The sequence below is a fragment of the Lithobates pipiens genome, unplaced genomic scaffold (genome assembly GCF_037356315.1).
Source record: "Lithobates pipiens isolate NorthernLeopardFrog02 unplaced genomic scaffold, aLitPip1_a1.2 Scaffold_10, whole genome shotgun sequence".
Lineage (NCBI taxonomy): Eukaryota > Metazoa > Chordata > Amphibia > Anura > Ranidae > Lithobates > Lithobates pipiens.
This window is the reverse complement of record NW_027507686.1, coordinates 125,326,693-125,349,395: the sequence shown is the minus strand read 5'-3', so window position 1 is coordinate 125,349,395 and position 22,703 is coordinate 125,326,693. Positions and strand designations below refer to the sequence as shown.

Below are 22,703 nucleotides of genomic sequence, written 5' to 3'. Positions count from 1 at the left end.
TAAAGAAGTCCATGTTGAGCAGCTAAGCAAGTTTTGCCTTGTTTTGTGCTTGTGAGCGGTTGGAATATCTGATCTCTATATTCAGACTTAGGAAGTGGTATACTGACGGAAGCACTCAATCGGAGTGTGGGATCGGTTCCGTCACACTGGGTAATCCCATTCAGCAAAATAATAAGCTGTTCTAGTAATGCATGTGCAGGAAACACATGCAAAGGCTGAGAAGGTTTTAACAAACCCAAGGAAGAAACCAAGCTTTCAGGAGACTCTGTTATAGGTAGCATGAAAGTAGAACGAACCATCTCCGTAAGAGATCATATCAGCATTTTCTCACATTGAGAAGCTGAAAAAGGCTCATCTACCGTTGTTTCCTCTTCAGAGGAATCATCGGTTTGTTTTTCTTCCTGATCGCCTGAGGGTAACACCTCATCCTGTGCCGACTGTTCCCATTGCAAGGAGTCTGAAGTGGGGGAGGGGGATCTAGCACGCTTCCTATCCATTAAAATGGAGGATGCAATTAAAGCTGCTAATTTTCCTTCTAGACCCTGCAGGGTGGAGGAAGGACATCTTCAGTCATGTACAGTATACAGAGGCTGAGATTTGAGATTTGAGAAGCAGTTGCACCATCAATTTGTTCCAATGGCTCACCCTGGCTTGCCATAATTGTTAATTCAGGCGAGGATGACAGCGTGGAAATGCGACTCGAGATCCTAGTGCTTGGGGGTGAAAAAATGTAGTGCCTTTGTGGTGTCTTTTTTAACAGGCATAGTCCTAAGTAAAAACAAACAGAGGCACTATACAATTGCACTTAATCGCTGAATATAGTCATGACAATAAAGCTGCTATAAAGTTCAGCCTAGTGCTGGGAAAAAAGTGTCCTTCCTGTAACAGCCAGTTTGCAACCCTCTTGTGCCCCACAGCTCTTCTGTGTCCCTGTGTTCAGACTGCTTGTTCCTTGGCATTTTATGGCCTTCAAAACTGTAACAGGTAGTGAGGAGTGAACTCAAAAATTTACACCCTTAGAAAGCCTGAAGGTTGTTCTTGGGTTTCGGGGCCCCGTACGCAGCTAGGCTCCCAAAAAATCTCACACATGTGGTATCCCCGTACTCAGGAGAAGCAGCAGAATTTATTTTGGGGTGTCATTTCACATATGCCCATAGCATGTGTGAGCAATATATCATTTAGTGACAACTTTGTGAAAAAATAAATAAAAGTTTGTAATTTTCCCGCAACTTGTGGCAAAATATAAAATATTCCATGGACTCAACATGCCTCTCAGCAAATAGCTTGGGGTGTCTACTTTCTAAAATGGGGTCATTTGTGGGTGTTTTGTGCCATCTTGGCATTTTATGGCCTTCAAAACTGTGATAGGTAGTGAGGAGTGAAATTACAAATGTACGCCCTTAGAAATCCTGAAGGCGGTGCTTGGTTTTTGGGGCCCCGTACGCGGCTAGGCTTCCAAAAAGTTGACCACATGTGGTATCCCCGTACTCAGGAGAATCAGCAGAATGTATTTCGGGGTACAATTCCACATATAACCATGGCATGTGTGAGCAATATATCATTTAGTGACAACTTTGTGTAAAAAAATATAAATAAAATTTTTTTTTGTTGTCATTATTCAATCGCTTGAGGCAAAAAAATAAAATATTCAATGGGCTCAACATGCCTCTTATCAATTTCCTTAGGATGTCTACTTTCCAAAATGGGGTCATTTGGGGGGGGGTTTGTACTGCCCTGCCATTTTAGCACCTCAAGAAATGAGATAGGCAGTCTTAAACTAAAAGCTGCGTAAATTCCAGAAAACGTACCTTAGTTTGTAGATGTGACAACTTTTGCGCAAACCAATAAATATACAGTTATTGACTTTTTTTTTACCAAAGACATGTGGCTGAATATATTTTGGCCTAAATGTATGACTAAAATTGAGTTTATTGGATTTTTCTAATAACAAAAAGTAGAAAATATCATTTTTTTTCAAAATTTGCGGTCTTTTTACGTTTATATCGCAAAAAATAAAAATCGCAGAGTCAGTCAAATACCTTTAAAAGAAAGCTCTATTTGTGGGAAAAAAAGGACGCAAATTTTGTTTGGGTACAACATTGCATGACCGCGCAATTACCAGTTAAAGCAGCGCAGTGCCAAATTGTAAAAAGACCTCTGGTCATTGACCAGCAAAATGGTCCGGTCTGAAAGTGGTTAAAGGAAAACACTTGAGTATAGATAGAAAAAAAAAAAATTCTAAACACTTTTTTCCCCTTTTTTTTATAAGTGATCACATTTCCTCTGTTCTCAGCTGCATACAAAGCTCAGAGAGCTTGGGCAGGAGAAGCAGCACACCGGTCTTCCCAGTGAATGGCTGTGTCTGGGAACATGTCAGGACAAGTCTGATCACTGGAAGAAAGCAGATTGAGTTCTCAGCACAGCTAGAACACTGACCATGCTGTGTTCTCATACCTAGTGTGGTCAGTTTTTGATATTAAAGCGGAACTGGCTGGATCACTGAGTATTTCACACAAAGGAAACAATACCAAAAGAACAGGATACTTTTATATACAAGTACATAGTACAGCAGGCACAGTATTAAATGATGGGTTTACATATTCTCTAAATGTGACGAACTAATACTAGCAGTCTTTATAAACTTTATTCTAACATATTAAGTCTGGTTGTAAAAAACAGTAATTTACTTTGTTATTTCTATATGTTTTAATTACCTTGATCAGGGCAGAAACCCCATTTGCGGTCATTATCATAGTTGCTTGTGGTTGCACACCATAGTTTGCCATCACTTCTTCCAGTGCTAGTGCATGAGTTATAATTATTGCCAAGGAAAGTAAAAGGGAAGACACAAGGAGAGCCATCTGAATTTCCGCCCACTGTTGAAAGTGCTGAAATAAAAGAAGATGAATTTATTTTAAAGCAATTGCACATCAAACTAAATGTAAAAAAATAAAAATAACAAAACAGTATTTAAAGTGTCAATTCCAAGTAAAATACTTACCTAAAATGCAGCAGTACACTTTAAAGATTATCCCTATGTTTAGCACTTTATTGCTGCTAATACAGTTCCCCATGCATTAAGCTCCCAGGATGTGGAGGAAGCTTCATGAGTGAATTCAGAAATTTCACAGCTATGAAACTGTGTTTACCTTTGGGCATAAAATCAATGTGCAGCTGTCTACAAAAAGATAAAGAATGCGCAAAAAAGTAATGGCAATTTAATTGGAAGCCGAATTCTTATGCCAAAAAAAAATGGTACAATCAAACTCCTTATTTGACCTATGGAAGGTATTGTACACACCAAGCAATGTTGCCAACCTGACAGATTGAAATTCACTGACACGACACCCAAAATGTATTGGCACAACCAAGTTTTTACTGGCATTTCCAAAACTTACAAACTACAGTTTAAATGCAAATGTCAGTATTTAAGTTAGAAACAAGTACACTATGTAATCAGCAATATAATTTAAGGTAACTATTAAAGTAAAAAACATATTTCATTGCATTACATATGGACTCATTATAAAATCTTAGGAACATATTTATAGAAAAATGGGTATGCTTTAAGAGCACATTAAATAAGGTCATTAGCCAGTCAGGGCCGGACTGGCCTACCGGGATACCGGGAAATTTCCCGGTAGGCCGCCTGCCCGGGGCCACTTTAAGCTGTGGCTGACTGTAGCAATAGCCTCCCTCGCTCTCTTTCTCATAGTGTCACACACAGCAGCATCTCTCGAGGTATGTGTCATGTAGCTGGGTCTGTGTTGTGCTGTAGCAAGGTCCTGCCCCCCCAGGCCAGCTCGTGTGATAGTAGATAGAACCCTCATTGAATCAGTGTTTCTCCTATCACAGGATCCGGTCTAGGGGGGCGGGACCTGGCTACAGTACAGCCGAACACAGACCCAGCTCCTGTTTGTTCTGTGACACACACTGCGGGAGATACCTGCTGTGTGTAAACGAGGCAATGCCATGGTGAGTGCCATGCACAGCGGGGCTGCATTCATATGTACAGTGGGGCTGTATTCATATGCACAGTGGGGCTGGATTCATATGTACAGTGGGCTGTATTCATATGCACAGTGGGGATGCATTCATATGTACAGAGGGCTGTATTCATATGCACAATGGGGCTGTATTCATATGTTCAGTGGGGCTGTAATATGTACAGTGGGGCTGTAATATGTACAGTGGGCTGCATGTATATGCACAGTGAGGCTGTGTTCACGGCACAGTAATGCTATATTTGATGGACAGTGAGGCTACATTCATGGGCACCATAAAGCTGCACTTGATAAGCACAGTGAATCTGCATTTATCCCTTGTACCATGTCTGCATTCTCTGACCATACCTTGTACCATGTCTGCATTCTCTGACCATCCCTAGTACCATGTCTGCATTCTCTGACCATCCCTAGTACCATGTCTGCAGTCTCTGACCATCCCTTGTACCATGTCTGCAGTCTCTGACCATCCCTTGTACCATGTCTGCATTCTCTGACCATCCCTTGTACCATGTCTGCATTCTCTGACCATCCCTTGTACCATGTCTGCATTCTCTGACCATCCCTAGTACCATGTCTGCATTCTCTGATCATCCCTTGTAACATGTCTGCATTCTCTGACCATCCCTTGTACCATGTCTGCATTCTCTGACCATCCCTTGTACCATGTCTGCATTCTCTGACCATCCCTTGTACCATGTCTGCATTCTCTGACCATCTCTTGTACCATGTCTGCAGTCTCTGACCATCCCTTGTACCATGTCTGCATTCTCTGACCATCCCTAGTACCATGTCTGCAGTCTCTGACCATCCCTTATACCATGTCTGCAGTCTCTGACCATCCCTTGTACCATGTCTGCATTCTCTGACCATCCCTTGTACCATGTCTGCATTCTCTGACCATCCCTTGTACCATGTCTGCATTCTCTGACCATCCCTTGTACCATGTCTGCATTCTCTGACCATCCCTAGTACCATGTCTACATTCTCTGACCATCCCTAGTACCATGTCTGCATTCTCTGATCATCCCTTGTAACATGTCTGCATTCTCTGATCATCCCTTGTACCATGTCTGCATTCTCTGATCATCCCTTGTACCATGTCTGCATTCTCTGACCATCCCTTATACCATGTCTGCACTCTCTGACCATCCCTTGTACCATGTCTGCATTCTCTGACCATCCCTAGTACCATGTCTGCATTCTCTGACCATCCCTAGTACCATGTCTGCATTCTCTGATCATCCCTTGTACCATGTCTACATTCTCTGACCATCCCTTGTACCATGTCTGCATTCTTTGATCATCCCTAGTACCATGTCTGCATTCTCTGACCATCCCTAGTACCATGTCTGCATTCTCTGACCATCCCTTGTACCATGTCTGCATTCTCTGATCATCCCTTGTACCATGTCTGCATTCTCTGACCATCCCTAGTACCATGTCTGCATTCTCTGACCATCCCTTGTACCATGTCTGCAGTCTCTGACCATCCCTTGTACCATGTCTGCATTCTCTGATCATCCCTAGTACCATGTCTGCATTCTCTGACAATCCCTAGTACCATGTCTGTATTCTCTGACCATCCCTTGTATCACGTCTGCAGTCTCTGACCATCCCTTGTACCATGTCTGCAGTTTCTGACCATCCCTAGTACTATGTCTGCAGTCTCTGACCATCCCTAGTACCATGTCTGCAGTCTCTGGCCATCCCTTGTACCATGTCTTCAGTCTCTGACTATCCCTAGTACCATGTCTGCAGTCTCCTACCATCCCTTGTACCATGTCTGCAGTCTCTGACCATCCCTAGTACCATGTCTGCAGTCTCGGACCATCCCTTGTACCATGTCTGCAGTCTCGGACCATCCTTTGTACCATGTCTGCAGTCTCTGACCATCCCTTGTACCATGTCTGCAGTCTCTGACCATCCCTTGTACCATGTCTGCAGTCTCTGGCCATCTCTTGTACCCTGTCTGCAGTCGCTGGCCATCTCTTGTACCATGTCTGCAGTCTCTGACCATCTTTTGTACCATGTCTGCAGTCTCTGACCATCTCTTGTACCATGTCTGCAGTCTCTGACCATCTCTTGTACCATGTCTGCAGTCTCTGACCATCTTTTGTACCATGTCTGCAGTCTCTGACCATTTCCTGTACCATGTCTACAGTCTCTGACCATCTCATATCCTGTCTGCAGTCTCTGAGGGAGTCTGGAGAGGAGTCAAAAGAGAGAGAGCTGCCAGGATGGGGTCATGGGAGAAGTCAGACTTATGTGGACTGTGGAGAGGAGACTATAGGATAAAACCAGAGCCACTGAGCTGGAGCCAACTGACTGAGCCCTGCACTGTGCACCTGAGAGAAGGTCAGTGCTGGTATAAAAATGCTATGGGGCTGGTATGAATTTTTTTTCAGGGCTGGTTTTTATTCCCAGTCCAGCCCTGTAGCCAGTGCATCCCAATGGGAAAAACATTTAAAAGGGCCAAAATACATCCCTGGGAATTACAGATCAGTTAGGCTATCATTAATTGTATGCAAGCTCTTGGAGGTAATGATAAGGGACAATATACAAGATTTTAGTAATGACAACTAGGGATGAGCTTCGTGTTCGAGTCGAACATACGTTTGACTCGAACATTGGCTGTTCGCCGCAGGATGCCTGTGGCCAATCATAGCTCAGGCTGTGTAGTACACGCCCCACACTATATAAGGCCGCCAGCGCGGCGGCCTTGTGTAGTGTGTTGGCGTCTGAAGCAGTTAGTGGGTGTTCTGTGTACCTTCAACACAGTATACACTGATCGTTATCGGCCAATTTTCGATCTTGCTCTTCTGTAGTGGTTGTTGTCTGTGTGCTCTGACCGCAGTATACACCGCTATATTCACCTCACCTATATAGCTAGTGATCTATCTTTTATAATAGAGCTTGCAGTCAGTAGTGTTAGGAGCTTGTGCGTGCTGTCTGCATGCTCTGTACCCTGTACACACCGCTATATCCACCTACATAGCTCTTCTCTATTTGAGCCCACTTGCCATCTGCAGGAGTTATTGGAAGTTGTGTGTGCCTCCAGCACAGCACAGTATACATCTGTATATACCCCTTTATCTCTGGTGTTCTATAAAAAAGGCATCTGCAGGAGTTAGTGGGTGTTTTGTGCCTCCAGCACAATATACACCTGTATCTACCCTTTATTGCTGTTCTCTAATAGAGCCATCTGCAGGGCTTAGTGGGTGTTGTGTGACTCCATTACAGTATACCCCTTTATCTCTGGTGTTCTATAATAAAGGCATCTGCAGGGCTTAGTGGGTGTTGTGTGCCTCCAGTACAGTATACCCCTTTATCTCTGGTGTTCTATAATAAAGGCATCTGCAGGAGTTAGTGGGTGTTGTGTGCCTCCAGCACAATATACACTACCCAACTGCTGTTTTACCCAACTCCCTTCAGGCCATTACCATGTCTGGAAGGCCAGCAAGGAGAGGCAGACAGGCGCAAGCCGATAAAAGAGGGCAAGCAGGCTTTGTGTCTAGAGACAACAGTGCTGGTCGTGGACGCGGTGCATTGTCATCAGCATGTGGCCATGGGACACGCTTGTCCTTTTCGGCAGCTGGACATGTTGAACCGCAACATGCCAATGACTTGGTAGAGTGGATGACCAAGCCCTCTTCATCCTCCTCATCCTCTATCACCCAGTCTCAGGGTACTAGCAAAGCAGCTGCCAACGCATCGTCTTCCCTCGTCTCAATGTCATCATCAGTGACTCCTTCCCTAGACCCACCACGTCCTCCTGAGGAGTCTCCTGAACTCTTTGAGCACAGTGTTGGGTACATGCTCCAGGAGGATGCCCAGTGTTTTGTAGCCTCTGATGATGACACTCAGCTAGAGGAAGGCAGTAGCGTGAATGCAGAGAGAGGGGATGTTCAAGAAGGACAGCAATCTGGCAGTCATGTTCCACAAGCTGCAGCATATTGCCAGGTTGGCTACAGCGATGAAGAGGGAGGGGATGATGAGGGCACTGACTTCACGTGGGTGCCTGGTAGGAGAGAGGAGGAGGAGGAGGCGGCACATGTCCAAAGAGGCAGGATGCCCTCCGGGGGCCAGCTTAGGGGCAGCACACCGACTGAATCACACCGCAGAGCTCCGCCTGTGCAGGGCGCTGCCTCTGCGCGTTATTCTAAAAGTTCTTTGGTGTGGGCCTTTTTTGAGACAAGTGCATCAGATCGCACCGCTGCTATTTGCAACATATGTCTCAAGCGTATCTGGTGTGGCCAAAACATCAGCCGCTTGGGCACCACATGCTTGACCAGACATATGTTGACCTGCCATGCAGCTCGTTGGCAAGCGTACCTCAAAGACCCACACCAAAGAACAAAGCGGACCTCTCCTTGCTCCTCATCAGCTGGCATCTCCTACCCCACTAGACCTTCAGTCCTCTCTGAAACCTGCTCTGAGAGGAATGAAGGTGTAGAATTAGGTGTGTCACAGCCAAGTGCTTCCGGGAACTCTGCTAGCGGTACACCCATGTCCGATTATAGCAGGCAAATGTCCCTGCCCCAGCTGCTGGACCGGCGAAAGAAGTTCAAAAGAAGTTCACCCCCAGCCATCCACATGCCCAGCGGTTGAATGCTAGCTTGGCTAAATTGATAGCACTTCAACTGCTGCCTTTTCAGTTGGTAGACTCGGCCCCCTTCCGTGAGTTTGTACAATGTGCGGTTCCTCAGTGGCAGGTCCCCAAACGCCACTTTCTCACGGAAGGCGATTCCGGCTCTCTACTGGCATGTGGAAGGCAATGTCCTTGCCTCGCTGGTCAGCGGTAAGGTGCATATTACCGCTGACTCAGGGTCCAGCAGGCATGGACAGGGACGTTACCTGTCTTTCACGGCCCATTGGGTCACTCTACTGGCAGCTGGGAAGGATGCAGGACAAGGTGCAGTAGTGTTGGAGGTTGTTCCGCCACCACGCCTCCAAAATGCTACTATTGGTTGTGACACACCTCTCTCCTCCACCCTCTCCTCTTCTTCTTCCTCCATGGCCTCTTCCAGTGCTCTGTCCTCAGAACCAGCGGTGCTCCGTAGGCGTTCCAGGGGCTACGCAAGTACGCAGGCAAAACGATGCCATGCCGTGCTTGCGCTGGTTTGTTTGGGGGACAGGAGCCACACTGGGGCGGATGTTTTGTCAGCTCTGCAGGGGCAGGCCGAGAGGTGGTTGACGCCATGCCAGCTTAAGCCAGTAATGGTGGTTTGCGACAATGGCACCAACCTCCTCTCCGCTCTCCGACAGGGACAACTGACCCATGTGCCCTGTGTAGGTCACATCCTTAACCTGGTGGTGCAGCGGTTCTTGGGCAGGTACCCCGGCTTACAGGATGTCCTGAAGCAGGCCAGGAAAGTCTGTGTGCATTTCTGCCGATCATTTAATGCCTGTGCTCGGCTGGCTGAGCTCCAAAAAGGAGTTGAACCTGCCCAAGAACCGCCTTATATGTGACATGCCCACCAGGTGGAACTCAACGTTGGCCATGCTGCAGCGGCTGCACACGCAGCAGAGGGCCATTAATGAGTACCTGTGTGACTACGGCACAAGGACAGGGTCAGGGGAGCTCGGTTTTTTCTCACCACGCCAGTGGGGCATGATCAGGGATGCATGCACTGTCCTGTCACCGTTTGAGGAGGCCACAAGGATGGTGAGCAGTGACAGTGCATGCATCAGTGACACTGTACCTCTTGTCCACCTCTTGGAGCATACGCTGCGTGGAATAATGGACAGGGCACTTGAGGCAGAACAGAGGCAGGAAGAGGAGGACTTCCTTGCCTCTCAAGGCCCCCTTTATCCAGACAGTGTTCCTGCTGTGCCACCCATCACACAGGAAGGATGAGGAGGAGGAAGAGGAGGAGGAGGATGATTGTGTCAGCATGGAGGTGGAGGCTGGCACTCAGCATCAGCAGCAGCAGCAGCAGCAGCAGTCTTGTAGGGATGATTTACAGTCCCAAGAAACCCGTGGACTTGTACGTGGCTGGGAGGAGGTAGCTGCAGATCATGTTGTCCTTAGTGACCCAGAGGACTCCGGACCGAATGCCTCAGCTAACCTACGCTGCATGGCCTCCCTGATCCTGCAAAGCCTGCGGAAGGATCCTCGTATTCTTCGGATCAAGGAGAGGGACCATTACTGGCTGGCCACTCTCCTTGATCCACGGTACAAGGGTAAGGTTGCCGACCTTATCTTGCCATCGCAGAGGGAGCAGAGGATGAGACATCTCCGGGAGGCCTTGCAGAAAGGTCTGTGCAACGCGTTCCCAGAGACTGGGAGGTTACAAACTCCTGGTCCTGGACAACGTGTTGCTGAGGCATCGGTCAGAAGGAGCGGTGGAGAAGGTGGCCGTCTGACTGATGCTTTCAGACAATTTTTTAGTCCACAGCCCCAAGGTATGATCGGTTCCAGCAACCATCGCCAGCGTCTGATTTACATGGTGCAGGAATACCTAGGGGCAAGGTCAGACTTGGACACCTTTCCCACCGAAAATCCTCTGGCTTACTGGGTCTTGAGGATGGATCACTGGCCAGAGCTTGCACAGTATGCAATTGAGTTACTGGCCAGTCCTGCATCCAGAGTTCTTTCGGAACGCACCTTCAGTGCTGCTGGTGGCTTTGTTACCGATCACAGGGTGCGCTTGTCCACCGAATCAGTTGATCGACTGACCTTCATCAAGATGAATCAGTCTTGGATCACCCACAGCTACCAAGCACCTGCAGCTGATGTAACCGAATAATTTTTTTTGAAATATCACATCCCTTCAAGACTGCCTATGCTGATGCTGAGTGACTGTCCTGTTATGTTGATTGTCTATCCTCTTCCTCCTCCGCTGATATGTTGGAAGAACATTTCTGGCTCTGGGTGATGCCATCAGCCCAATTTTTCTGCCCCTGTTTAACAGGGGCGTTTAATTACAATTTTTGATGCAATGCTTTGCAGCAGGGCTAATTCCTGCAATAAAACTAGAGTATATGGGAGAGGTTGCAGTGTGGTGGCACCAGCACCAGTGCCTAAGGCCCAATTTTTCTGCCCCTGTTTAACAGGGACTAGTAATTACAATTCTTGATATAATATTTCACAGGAGGGCCCGTTCCTGTGCCCACCCAGAGTAACTGTGAGGACTTATAGTGTTGTGGCACCAGAACCACAACCACCAAAGGTCAATTTTTCTACCACTGTTCAACAATGGCATGTAATTACAATTCTTGATATAATCGTTCACAGCAGGGCGCTCCAGCGCCCACCAAGAGTCACTTTGAGGGCTTACAATGTTGTGGCAAAACCTACACCTTGTTCCGCCATTTCTGCAGAGCATATAGGGCAGGCCCCTACTTTCAAACATCCAACTTACAAACATCTCCTACTTGCAAACGGAAGGAGACAACAGCAAGTGAGATGAAAAAAGATGTACGACAAAACAAATTATACAGGGGTGATAACTCTTCCCTATGTTTTCCAAAAAGCTTAAAAATAGTTTTTTTGACTGGAGCTACACTTTAAAAATGTACCAGTTGAAAATTACAAACAGATTCAACTTAACACAACAAACCTACACAGTCCCTGTCTTGTTTGCACCGCCTGAATACTGCTGTTCTGAGTATATAGGGCCTGGGGGCCACACGCATTTCCTTTTTTTAATATGGGTACTGGGTTCCCCTTAATATGCGTACAAGACCCAAAGGGGCTGGTAATGGGCAGGGAGGGCTACCCATGCCATTTTTCTCAATGATTTTCAACCATATTGCAGGAACCAGATATAACATTAAAACCGCAAGCAGTTTTAAATGGTGTTATTTCCGTTTAATGTCATTTTGTGCAGGGACTGTTCTAAACACGGGAAACACATGGCACTTCACAGGCATACTACAGACACCCCGCAGGCACCATATTTAAAGGAATATTTCACTTTTTTTTTTCACTTTAATCGTCATTAAAATCAGTGCTCCCGCCAAAACGGCCATTTTTAAAAACATTTCAGGCATTGACCCATGTCCCCTGGGGCAGGAGCCAGGTCCCCAAACCCTTTTTAGGACAGCATCTTGCATATTAGCCGTTTAAATTAGCACTTTTAATTTCAAACGTTCGAGTCCCATAGACTTCAATGGGGTTCTAACGTTCGTACGAATTTGGGGTCCGTTCGAAAGTTCTGGTGCGAACCGAACCGGGGGGTGTTCGGCTCATCCCTAATGACAACGGTATCATTAGCAGTAATCAGCCAGGATTCATGAAGAATTGTTATTGCTAACCAATCTATTAACCTATGAGGAGGTGAGCGGTCATCTAGTTAAAGGAAGGCCTGTAGGTGTGGTGTATCTGGATTTTGCAAAAGCATTTGATACATTTCCCCGTAAACGTTTACTGTGCAAAGTAAGGTCCGTTGGTGTACTCTGAATGGTCTGGGTTGGTAAGTGGGGTACCCCAGGGTTCTGTTCTGGAACCAGTTCTATTTAATTTATTCATAAACAACCTGGAGGATGGGATAAACAGCTCAATCTCTGTATTTGCGGACAATACTAAGCTAAGCAGGGTAATAGCTTCTCCTCAGGATGTGGAAACCTTGCAAGAAGATCTGAACAAATTAATGGGGCGGGCAACTACATGGCAAACAAGGTTTAATGTAGAAAAATTTAAAATAATGAATTTGGGTGGCAAAAATATGAATGTAATCGACTCACTGGGGGGAGAACCTCTGGGGGAATCTAGGATGGAAAAGGCCTTGGGGGTCCTAGTAGATGATGGGCTCAGCAATGGCATGCAATGCCAAGCTGCTGCAAGCAAACCAAACAGAATATTGGCATGCATTAAAAAGAGGATTAACTCCAGAGATAAAATGATAATTCTCCCACTCTACAAGACTGGTCCAGCCGCACCCAGAGTGTGCCATCCAGTTCTGGAAAACCAGTCCTCAGGAAGGATGTGCTGTAACTGGAGAGAGTCCAGAGAAGGCCACCAAAACTAATAAAGGGACTTGAGAACCTTAGTTATGAGGAAAGGTTACGAGCACTAAGGATGAGCCAAACACCTCCCCGGTTCAGTTTGCACCAGAACCTGCAAACAGACCTAAACTTCATGTGAACTTTAGAACCCTATTAAAGTCTATGGGACTCGAACTTTCAAAATCTAAAGTGCTAATTTTAAAGGCTAGTATACAAGCTACTGTCATAAAAAGTGTTTGGGGACCTGCCCCAGGGGACATGTATCAATGCAAAAAAAAGTTTTAAAAACTGCCATTTTTTTCGGGAGCAGTGATTTTAATAATGATTAAAGTGAAACAATAAAAGTGTAATATTCCTTTAAATTTCGTACCTGGGGGGGTGTGTATAGTATGCCTGTGAAGGGGCGCATGTTTCCAGTGCTTAGAACTGTCCCTGCACAAAGTGTCATTTCTGCAGAAAAAAAGTAATTTTAAATCACTTGAGGCTATCATGAATTGTCGGCCCTGGGGCAGGACCCAGGTCCCCAAACACTTTTTAGGACAGTAACTTGCATATTAGCCTTTAAAATTAGCACTTTAGATTTCTCCCATAGATTTGTACAGGGTGTTCCGCGGCTTTTTGAATTTGCTGCGAACACCCCAAATTGTTCACTGTTTGCCGAACAGGCAAACAGGCAATGTTCGAGTCGAACATGAGTTTGACTCGAACTCGAAGCTCATCCCTAACGAGCACTGAACTTATTCTTTCTGGAGAAGAGACGCTTGAAAGGGGATATGATTTCAATGTACAAATACTGTACTGGTGACCCCACAATAGGGATAAAACTTTTCAGTGAAAGGGAATTTAATAAGACATGCGGCCATTTACTAAAACAAGAAGAAAAGCAGTTTAACCTTAAACTGTGTAGAGGGTTCTTTACTGTAAGAGCAGTAAGGATGCGGAATTCTCTTCCACAGGCAGTGGTTTCAGCGGGGAGCATCGATAATGTAAAAAAAACTATTAGATAAGCACCTGAATGACCACAACATATAGAGGTATACAATGTAATACTGACATAAAATCACACACATAGGTTGGACTTGATAGACTTGTGTATTTTTTCAACCTCGCCTACTATGTAACTATGCAAAACATTAAACGAGTGACTGCCGAAGACTGCCCCCCCACAGAGAGAGAGAGAGAGAGAGAGAGAGAGAGAGAGAGAGAGAGAGAGAGAGAGAGAGAGAGAGAGAGAGAGAGAGAGAGAGAGAGAGAGAGAGAGAGAGAGAGAGAGAGAGAGAGAGACTGCTTTGCCCCCACATAGAGAGACAGAGAGCAAGAGCTCACTTTGCCCCCATGGAGAGAGAAAGAAACAACTTTGACCCCACGGAGAGAGAGAATTATTTTTTTAGGGCTCTCAGTGCTACTCAATATAGTTTAGAACAGCAAACATAATAAAAAAAATAAATAAAAGATTTTTCTCAGCAAGTGAAATCTAGCCATCTGTATGGCTAGTTTGGGGTTGGCTAGTTGACTTGTCTTGGGGGCAGACAAGACATTTTGCATAAAGTATAATAGCAGCAGCAGGTCATGCCCTGGGGAAAAGTCAATTTTCACCAACAGTCAGAGACAGAGACACAGTCACACAAACAACAACGCCACTCGCAAACCAAGTGTCCCCATGGGAAGTGTCACCCCCTACAGGCAACCCTTCCTTTTCTTCCTGTATGGTCTTACATTGGTTCACAGCTTGAATTTAATTAATACAATAAAGGGTACAAAATCATTCTGCTGGCTTTCTCTCTTTATTTTTCAGGCCCTGTGACATCTTTCCCCTCCCCACCTCACATCCTGGCACAGAAGACAGCTATTGCCGGAAGTTAAAGTGGTTGTTAACCCACTTTCACAAAAGCACATAATCCATTCTGTATCTTAATACAGTGCCCCACTGTCTCTGTTTTATTTTAAAAAATCCCCTGCGTTTTATTTAAAAAATTCCTCCAACATTCAGACTGTTGTACCAGACCACAGATGTTGGCACCTGTGACAGACGTGGCCGGGACCAAGGCTTTTGCAGGGGACTGAATGTGAGCCTCTTGCCTACCGATTATGGGCCCTGGCATTTGGGGGAACAGGGCTCTTTGTGAGCTGTATGCCTGGGGACCCCTGAGGTGCTGTTACTTGGATTCAGGTCCGTGCCCCCCCCCCCCCCCAAGACACACAGACTCTGGATATGTATTTGCCATATTAGCAATAGTGACTGAATCATACTGTTGGGACACAAACTGTTAGATGCTAATGTCATCAACTCCAGCCACCTGTCTGTTGTGTAAATGATTCTAGTCTGGCTTGTAAGAGTATTCCACACATTGTTGTTTGTGCTAATTAGCCCTGTGTTTATGTTTATGGTAATGTGTATTGAATAGTCAGTCAGTGAGCTAGGAGACAAAGTCTTACCCTGAAAAGTCTTATCTCTCAGATAGCTAGTCTGGGTCAATGATTAGATAATTAGCTCATGCTAATTAGGTTAGGTTTTACTCATCCTGCTGTATAAAGTTGTGGGAGATCTCAAATAAAAGACTATTCCTGATGTACTCCAAGACTGGTGTGGTGTAGTTCTTGGGGGTTCCTATAGCCAGATCCATTGGACTGGTGTTCCAGGACTTAGGAAGTGGTATACTGACGGAAGCACTCAAGCGGGGTGTGGGGGATAGATTCCGTCACAGTACCTATAAAGGAAAACACTTCATTCCCATTGGTTGCTTGATCCACCATGAGATACTGTAAGTATCACTGCAGAATCAGCTGGAGAAAGAAGCAGGACCCCTGCCGAAGAGGAGCAGAAAAGCCTAAGTACCCTTACAGAGACTCCCTGTTCCAGAAACTCGAAGATGATTAGCCAAGTGGTAAACATCATTGGGAAAACAGCTATTATTATTATTATTATACAGGCTTTATATAGCGCCAACAGTTTGCACAGCTCTTCGGGGCCAAGCACCCCTTGAGCGGCAGGAATCAGGACCTTTTTAAGCCTTTTTTAAAAGTTTGTTTGTGAGTATTACTCTTGTTTTTACTATTTAAATAAATGTTACCTTTGGTAATGCACAAGGCCGGTGCGCTCTCCTTTTCTTTCAATATGAAGATGTTTAGTGGCTGGAACATTTGCTAGTTGGTTATAAGCTTATTCAATCTATGCAAGTGTGATGGGTGAAAACAATCCTAACTTTCATTTCAGTTCTTTTTCAGCATGTGGACAATGTCATGAGGCTTTGCAAGCCTCCGAGGTCTCTGGCTTTGTGCCATTATGATGAATCTTACAGACCAAAACTGTCGGTCTATCCACCTATTACATTGGGATCTAAGTACTATATATTGGGCTTTGGCTGAATTTGATGACTCCCCAGCGAACACATGTTCGGTGCTTCAGATTTACCTTTTAAAGAGGTTGTAAACCCCCGTAAAGAAAAAACAGTCAGAACTATATGGCGTTGAACTAGCAGTAAAGCACACAAAACGATATGGCGTTAAACTAGCAGTAACGCACTCAGAAGTAAATGGCGCTAAACTGGCAGTAATGCAATCAAATAGACGGTGTTCAAACATCATGGCACTGAAGCTATCTGAACTGTCCCTACTCTAGCTATACACTAATGCAAATATTACTGACCAGGTCTCAGTACACTACACTGAAACTATATGAGCTGTCCCTACTCTACACTAATATATGCATGAATGACATGGTCTCACTACACTAGAGTGAAACTATCTGAGCTGTCCCTACTCTAGCTGCACACTATGCAGAGCTGAATGATGGTTCTCCTCACTACACTCACACTATCCCTAGACTGGCACTAAACCAATATACTGCACTGACAATTGAAGCAAAATAGCACAGCATAGCACACTAATAGCACTGAACAGGGCCCTGTTCTATCTCTCTCCATGCCGAAATCACACTGAAAATGGCTGCCATTGAAATAATACTTTTATACTGTGGTGCGGAAATGTACCATGATTGGATAAAGTCATGATGACAGTGTCCAATCATTACTCTGACAGTGCTCTGTGCCCTGATTGGCTGAAGCTTCCACTGCTTCAGGCAATCGGGGCTTGCAATGCACTGTTCAGCATTGCAATGCATTGTGGTTGGTCAAGGGCGCGAATAAAGGGTAGAACAACCCATTTGTTCGGCTACTCGCCGAATGACCGAACAACAAAACCACTTGCCCATCCCTAGTAACCACAGCTATCTAAGAAATGCTCTCTGTTCTGGCTATGCCTCAAACATAGTTTACTGTGCAGATCAGGTATATCCACCCCATTTCGTTGAAGACTATTTGCTTCTTTTTGTTTATTACAAAAAGCAAGTGTACAAGAAAAAGAAGATGTATTTTCTTATTACCCTTTAGAAGTGGTGGGGGGAGAGAGATGGTTCAGCTATTGTGGTACCAGAGACAAGAAGGGCAAGGGTAAAATAAAGCCAAGAAGGAAATGGTGGTAAGAGAATGAAGGAAGAGGAGGAGAAACTAGAAGCACTGAAGTGTTGGATGGCAGACATCAGGATAAGAGAACTAAAGCTAAAGAAGGGGAAGTGATCTAACTGAGAGGAGAAGGATGGGTAAGATGCAGAAGGGAAAAGGCAGGATGAGATGCAGGAAGAATGTGCACTAATAACAAGAAGAGATAAGATTAAAAGATAAAAAGGAGGTCTGAGATGTCAGAAAGACATACAAAGCAAATATAGTAATTACTAAAAAGAAAATAAAAAAAAGGTAAAAGGTTGCACATATTTTTTGCAATAAAGCTTAAGGGCAAAGGTGAGATTTGTTGCACGTTTGTAGATATGAGGCTAATGAAGTCTCATAGCACATTCACTGGGAAAATATACCAGTTCACTGTAACAAGCAACATTTCTGAGCTTTCACCAGCACCATTTCATCAAAAAAGAAAGTTCTTGTTCAATTGACTTTATTTAAAACCTTGTAAATGTCACAATGGGAGTAACAATAGTCATTGAATTAAAATGTGTAGATGGTGTATAAATTTGTGTACAAATAGGTATTAGAAACATTTTATATATGCCTAATTCATATATGCAGAAATTTGCACAACATGGCATCATCAGAAAGACTGATAGCATAATTTGTCGCCAGGATTGCCTCAACCGAATGGTTTCCTGTCTCCCTGGTGCCAAGGTTCGGCATGTGGTGGACCGGTTTTATAAGTTACTGGGAGGGGCTGGTCATGACCCAGCTGTCTTGGTCCACATTGGAATCAATGATATAATATATATTGAAGGTGGAGGCTCCTTAAGAAACAATTTAAAGAACTAGACTGCAAGTTGAAGGGAAGGACCTCCAAGGTGTTATTCCCTGAAATATTGCCTGTGCCATGCACAACACAAGAAAGACAGGGGAAGATTAGAGAAATGAATGTATAGCTAAAGACCTGGTGTAAAAAGGATGAATTTGGGTTTTTAGAGCACTGGGCTGACTTTTCATTGGGGTACAACCTATATACTAAAGATGGTTTGCACCTAAATGCAAGGGGATCAGAGAGGGGTCAGCCCATTTAGGTGGGCGGAATGGGGAAGTATGGAGGGGGGCTATGTCAGGTGATATGAATGTTCCAATGTTACAAACAACCATTGGAAATTGTACTATTTGTACTAAAATTATAAAATATCCGTTATAGGTGTGCAAAATGTGACAATGAATTAAAGTGTTGTTTACTAATGCCAGAAGTCTGCCAAGCAAAATAGGTGAGTTAGAATCTCTGATGTACGAGGAGAACTATGATTTATTTGGTATTGCTGAATCTTGACTTCATTATTCACATGACTGGGCTATTAATATTTCTGGCTATGCTGTCTTTCGGAAAGACAGGGTAAAAGAGAGGGGTGGTAGTGTCCATCTCTATGTGAGAAGTGATCTCAAAGCGAGTGCGAAAGAGGATCTAGTTGATGGAGAGTGTGATGAATCTGAAGCATTATGGGTGGAACTGTACATGGGTGTGTGTACTACAAAGTTTATCATTGAACTATGTTATAACACTTCCAGTGTTAATGATGATGTTTCGACTCAGCATAGATAAAAAGGGCTGCAAGGACGCGGACAGTGATAATAATGGGAGAATTTAACTGCCCACAAATTGACTGGAGCAATGGTACTGCAGGAACAGTTAAAGGACATGAATTTATAAACCTATTAGAAGGAAAAAAGTTTGGTCAAGTTTATTGAGGGCCCCGATTAGGAATGATGCTTTGCTGGACCTGGTAATCTCAAATCTAGCAGTGACCATAAGATGATTTAATTTAATGTTAGCTGTAAGCAACAAACACATAAAGGAAAGATAAAATCACTTAACTTTAAGAGAGCAAATTTTCCAGGGACGAGGGCTGCTCTCCAAGACTTAGACTAGGAGGAAATATTGGCATAGATGTAACTATGGCAAAAGTGATATGGACCATACATATTTAGACAGAATAAAGGTGGATAAAGCACCATTGTTTCTAATTTTTAGGGATTCACATTAATGACTGGAATGGTACCACTGGATTGGCATAGGGCTAATGTGGTGCCCATATTTAAAATAGGATCAAAGTTTTTATCAAGTAACTATAGACCTGTTAATTTAAATTCTATAGTCAAGAAGATACTGGAAAGTTTATTAAAATACCACATAGATGAGTTCTTGTTGGAAAAAAAATGTTTTAACCACTTCCCACCCGGCCAATGCACATATACGGCCGGGTGGGAGCCATCTACTTCTGATAGGACGTTCAGGAACGGAGCGGCGGGATCCCGATGCGTCTGTGTCACCCGGACACGGCGCATCTCAGATCGTCAGGAGGGCTCTCTGATTGGCCCTCCTGATCACATGACGGCCGTGTCCAATCACGGCCGTCATGTGATGTAAACAAACAGCCGGTTGCTAGGCAATCGGCTCCTCCTCTCCTCACACAGAGTCATCGCTGAGGAGAGGAGAGCAGATCGCTGCAGCCGGCTGATGATCAGTGAGTATGGGCTGTTTTTTACAGCTTTTTACTCACTGATCACCAGTCTAGTGTAATACACAAAACACAACACAGTGTAAACACAGTCCCCACATATGTCCCCATAACACACATGTCCCCAAAACATACATGTCCCCAAATAATAAAAACACATGTCCCTAATAATAAAAACATGTCCCCCACATATGTCCCACTAAAATCACATGTTCCAATGATTATCTGCACACATATATATGTGATCACCTGCACACATATGTACATGATCATTTGCGTACATATGTCCGTGATCACACAAACCAATTATTAAACACTTAACGGAATTTTTTTTACCAAAAACATGTAGCAGAATACATTTTGGCTTAAATTTATGACAAAATTTGATTTTATTGGATTTCTTTTAAAACAGAAAAAATAAAATATTGTTTTTTTTTCCAAATTTCCGCTTTTTTGCGCTTATATCGCAAAAAATAAAAACGGAGTCGTGAATAAATACCACCAAAATAAAGCTCTATTTGTGCGAACAAAATGATAAAAATTTCATTTGGGCACAGTGTAGCATGACCGCGCAATTGTCACTTAAAGCGCTAGAGCGATGAAAGCTGAAAATTGGGCTGGGAAGGAAGGGGGCGAAAGTGCCCTGTATTGTAGTGGTTAAGCAACAGACAGCGTAGATTCATGAAAAAGACAGAAGTTGTCAAACAAACCTGATTTCTTTTTATGAAGAGGTAAGTAAAACCTTGGACAGAGGGGTGGCTGTGGACGTAGTATATTTGGATCTTGCAAAAGTGTTTGACACAGTTCCCCACACACGAATGGTCTAAGGTTATTAATGGTCTACCCCAAGGTTCAGAGTTGGGACCCTTACTTTTTAATAGCTTTATAATTTATATAGGGTCCTGGATTAAAAGTACCATTTCAGTCTTTGCAGATGACACCAAGCTATGCAGTGGAATAATGTCTCCAACTTACAAGCTCACCTCAAAGCACTGTTTAATTGGGCAACTATGTGGCAGATGAAGTTTAATGTTGATAAATGTAAAGTTATACACCTGGGGTCTAAGAATGCATCATACATATTAGGGGGAGTACAACTGGGGGCATCCATAGTGGAGGAGAATCTGGGGGTTTTAATAGATCATATGCTTAATAGCATGCAATTGCAAGCTGCAGTTTCCAAAGCGAGCAAAGTCCTTTCTTGTATTAAGAGATGTATGGACTCAAGAGAGAGAGATATCATTTTGCTCCTGTACAAATCATTAGTAAGACCCCATCTGGAATATCCAGTTCAGTTTTGGGCACCAGTTCTGAAAAAGGATATCGGGGAACTGGAGAAAGTTCAGAGAAGGGCAACCAAACTGATAAGAGGCATGGAGAGCTCAGCTATGAGGAAAGATTAGAGGAACTGAATTTATTGTCTCTTGAGAAGAGGAGTTTAAGGGGATATGATCAACATGTAAAAATAATCAAGGGGTCCATATAGTGAACTTAGTGTTGAGTTATTCACTTTAGGGTCATCAGAGAGGACAAGGGGCACTCTCTATGCTTTGAGGAAAAGAGATTTAATCTCCAAATATGGAAAGTTTTTTTCACAGTAAGAGCTGTGAAAGTGTGGAATAGATTCCCTCCAGAGGTGGTTCTGGCCAACTCAGTAGATTGTTTGAAAAAAGACCTGGATTTTTTCATAAATGTACATAATATAACTGGATACTAACATTTATAGGTAAAGTTGATCCAAGGAAAATCCGATTGCCTCTTGGGGGAACAGAAAGGAATTATTTCCCCTGCTGTAGCAAATTGGATGATGCTTTGCTGGGGTTTTTCCCTTCCTCTGGATCAGCGGTGGATATAAGAATGTGTATATGGGATTGTGTGATTTTTTTATTTTTTTTATTGGTTGAACTAGATGGACTTGTGTCTTTTTTCAACCTAACAATGTAATTATGGCAACAGGCAATGAAACAGTTCTATAGTATAAAGACACATTAATAAAAAGTTTTTAATTTCATACTTGTTTCTGGGCAGAATCCATAACTTGTATCCTTGTCATAGTCTTCTGTGGTTGCACACCATCTATAGCCATCAGTTCTACCTTCAGTAGTGCAGCTGTCATAGGTGTTTCCTTGAAATTTAAAAGGGAACTTGCAAGGTTTTCCATCTGCATTTCCAGCCAATGTGAAGAGTACTGAGGAAAGAAAGAATATTTTTATAGCTGAATAATATATGTAAACTGTACATACAACAGATTAGTGACACTGTAGATGTTATTATGTATTCCAAATGGGTCCTAATCAAATGGGTGTTTGCAACAAGGAGTATTGAAACTTTTAAAGATATCTGCAAATTTATTTAAAATGAATAATGTTTCTAAAGCATCTTGTCTTTAATAAGTAATTTTAGGTTTTTGATACATAAAAAGGCAGGCAGAGTCGGCACTCATGAGCACAGGTGACAGGTGCAGTGGCTCTATTCACCACTGCTGTGGTGGCGGAGGGTCTGAAGATGTAAGCTGACAACTAATTCCAACTGACAACTTTGTGCTGCCGTCAGCACAAAGGACACATGGCATCAACTGGAAGCAATGCCCATTGTGCTGATTTTTTTCTATTTTTTTTTTACTAAAATTAGAAACTAATTGTCACTTTGAAAAGTAAACATTTGCTTAGTGAATAAGATGAATCTGCATTCGATTTAATAATCCTATACGTACAAGAAATAAATATGTTGCATTTTATATCTCCTTTTATATCTGCTCT

General features: G+C 43.8%; 1 protein-coding gene across 1 annotated transcript in view; it reads right to left on the bottom strand.

Moving 5' to 3' along the window:
* The window catches only part of MMP2 (matrix metallopeptidase 2), a 343,614-nt gene that overhangs the window by 179,836 nt on the left and 141,075 nt on the right, over window positions 1-22,703 (bottom strand). The window contains exons 6-7 of the mRNA XM_077458031.1: window positions 21,959-22,132; window positions 2,715-2,888 (exon numbers count right to left, since the gene is read on the bottom strand). Coding sequence (XP_077314157.1) covers window positions 2,715-2,888; window positions 21,959-22,132 — 348 coding nt within the window. The remainder of the gene's footprint in view (window positions 1-2,714; window positions 2,889-21,958; window positions 22,133-22,703) is intronic.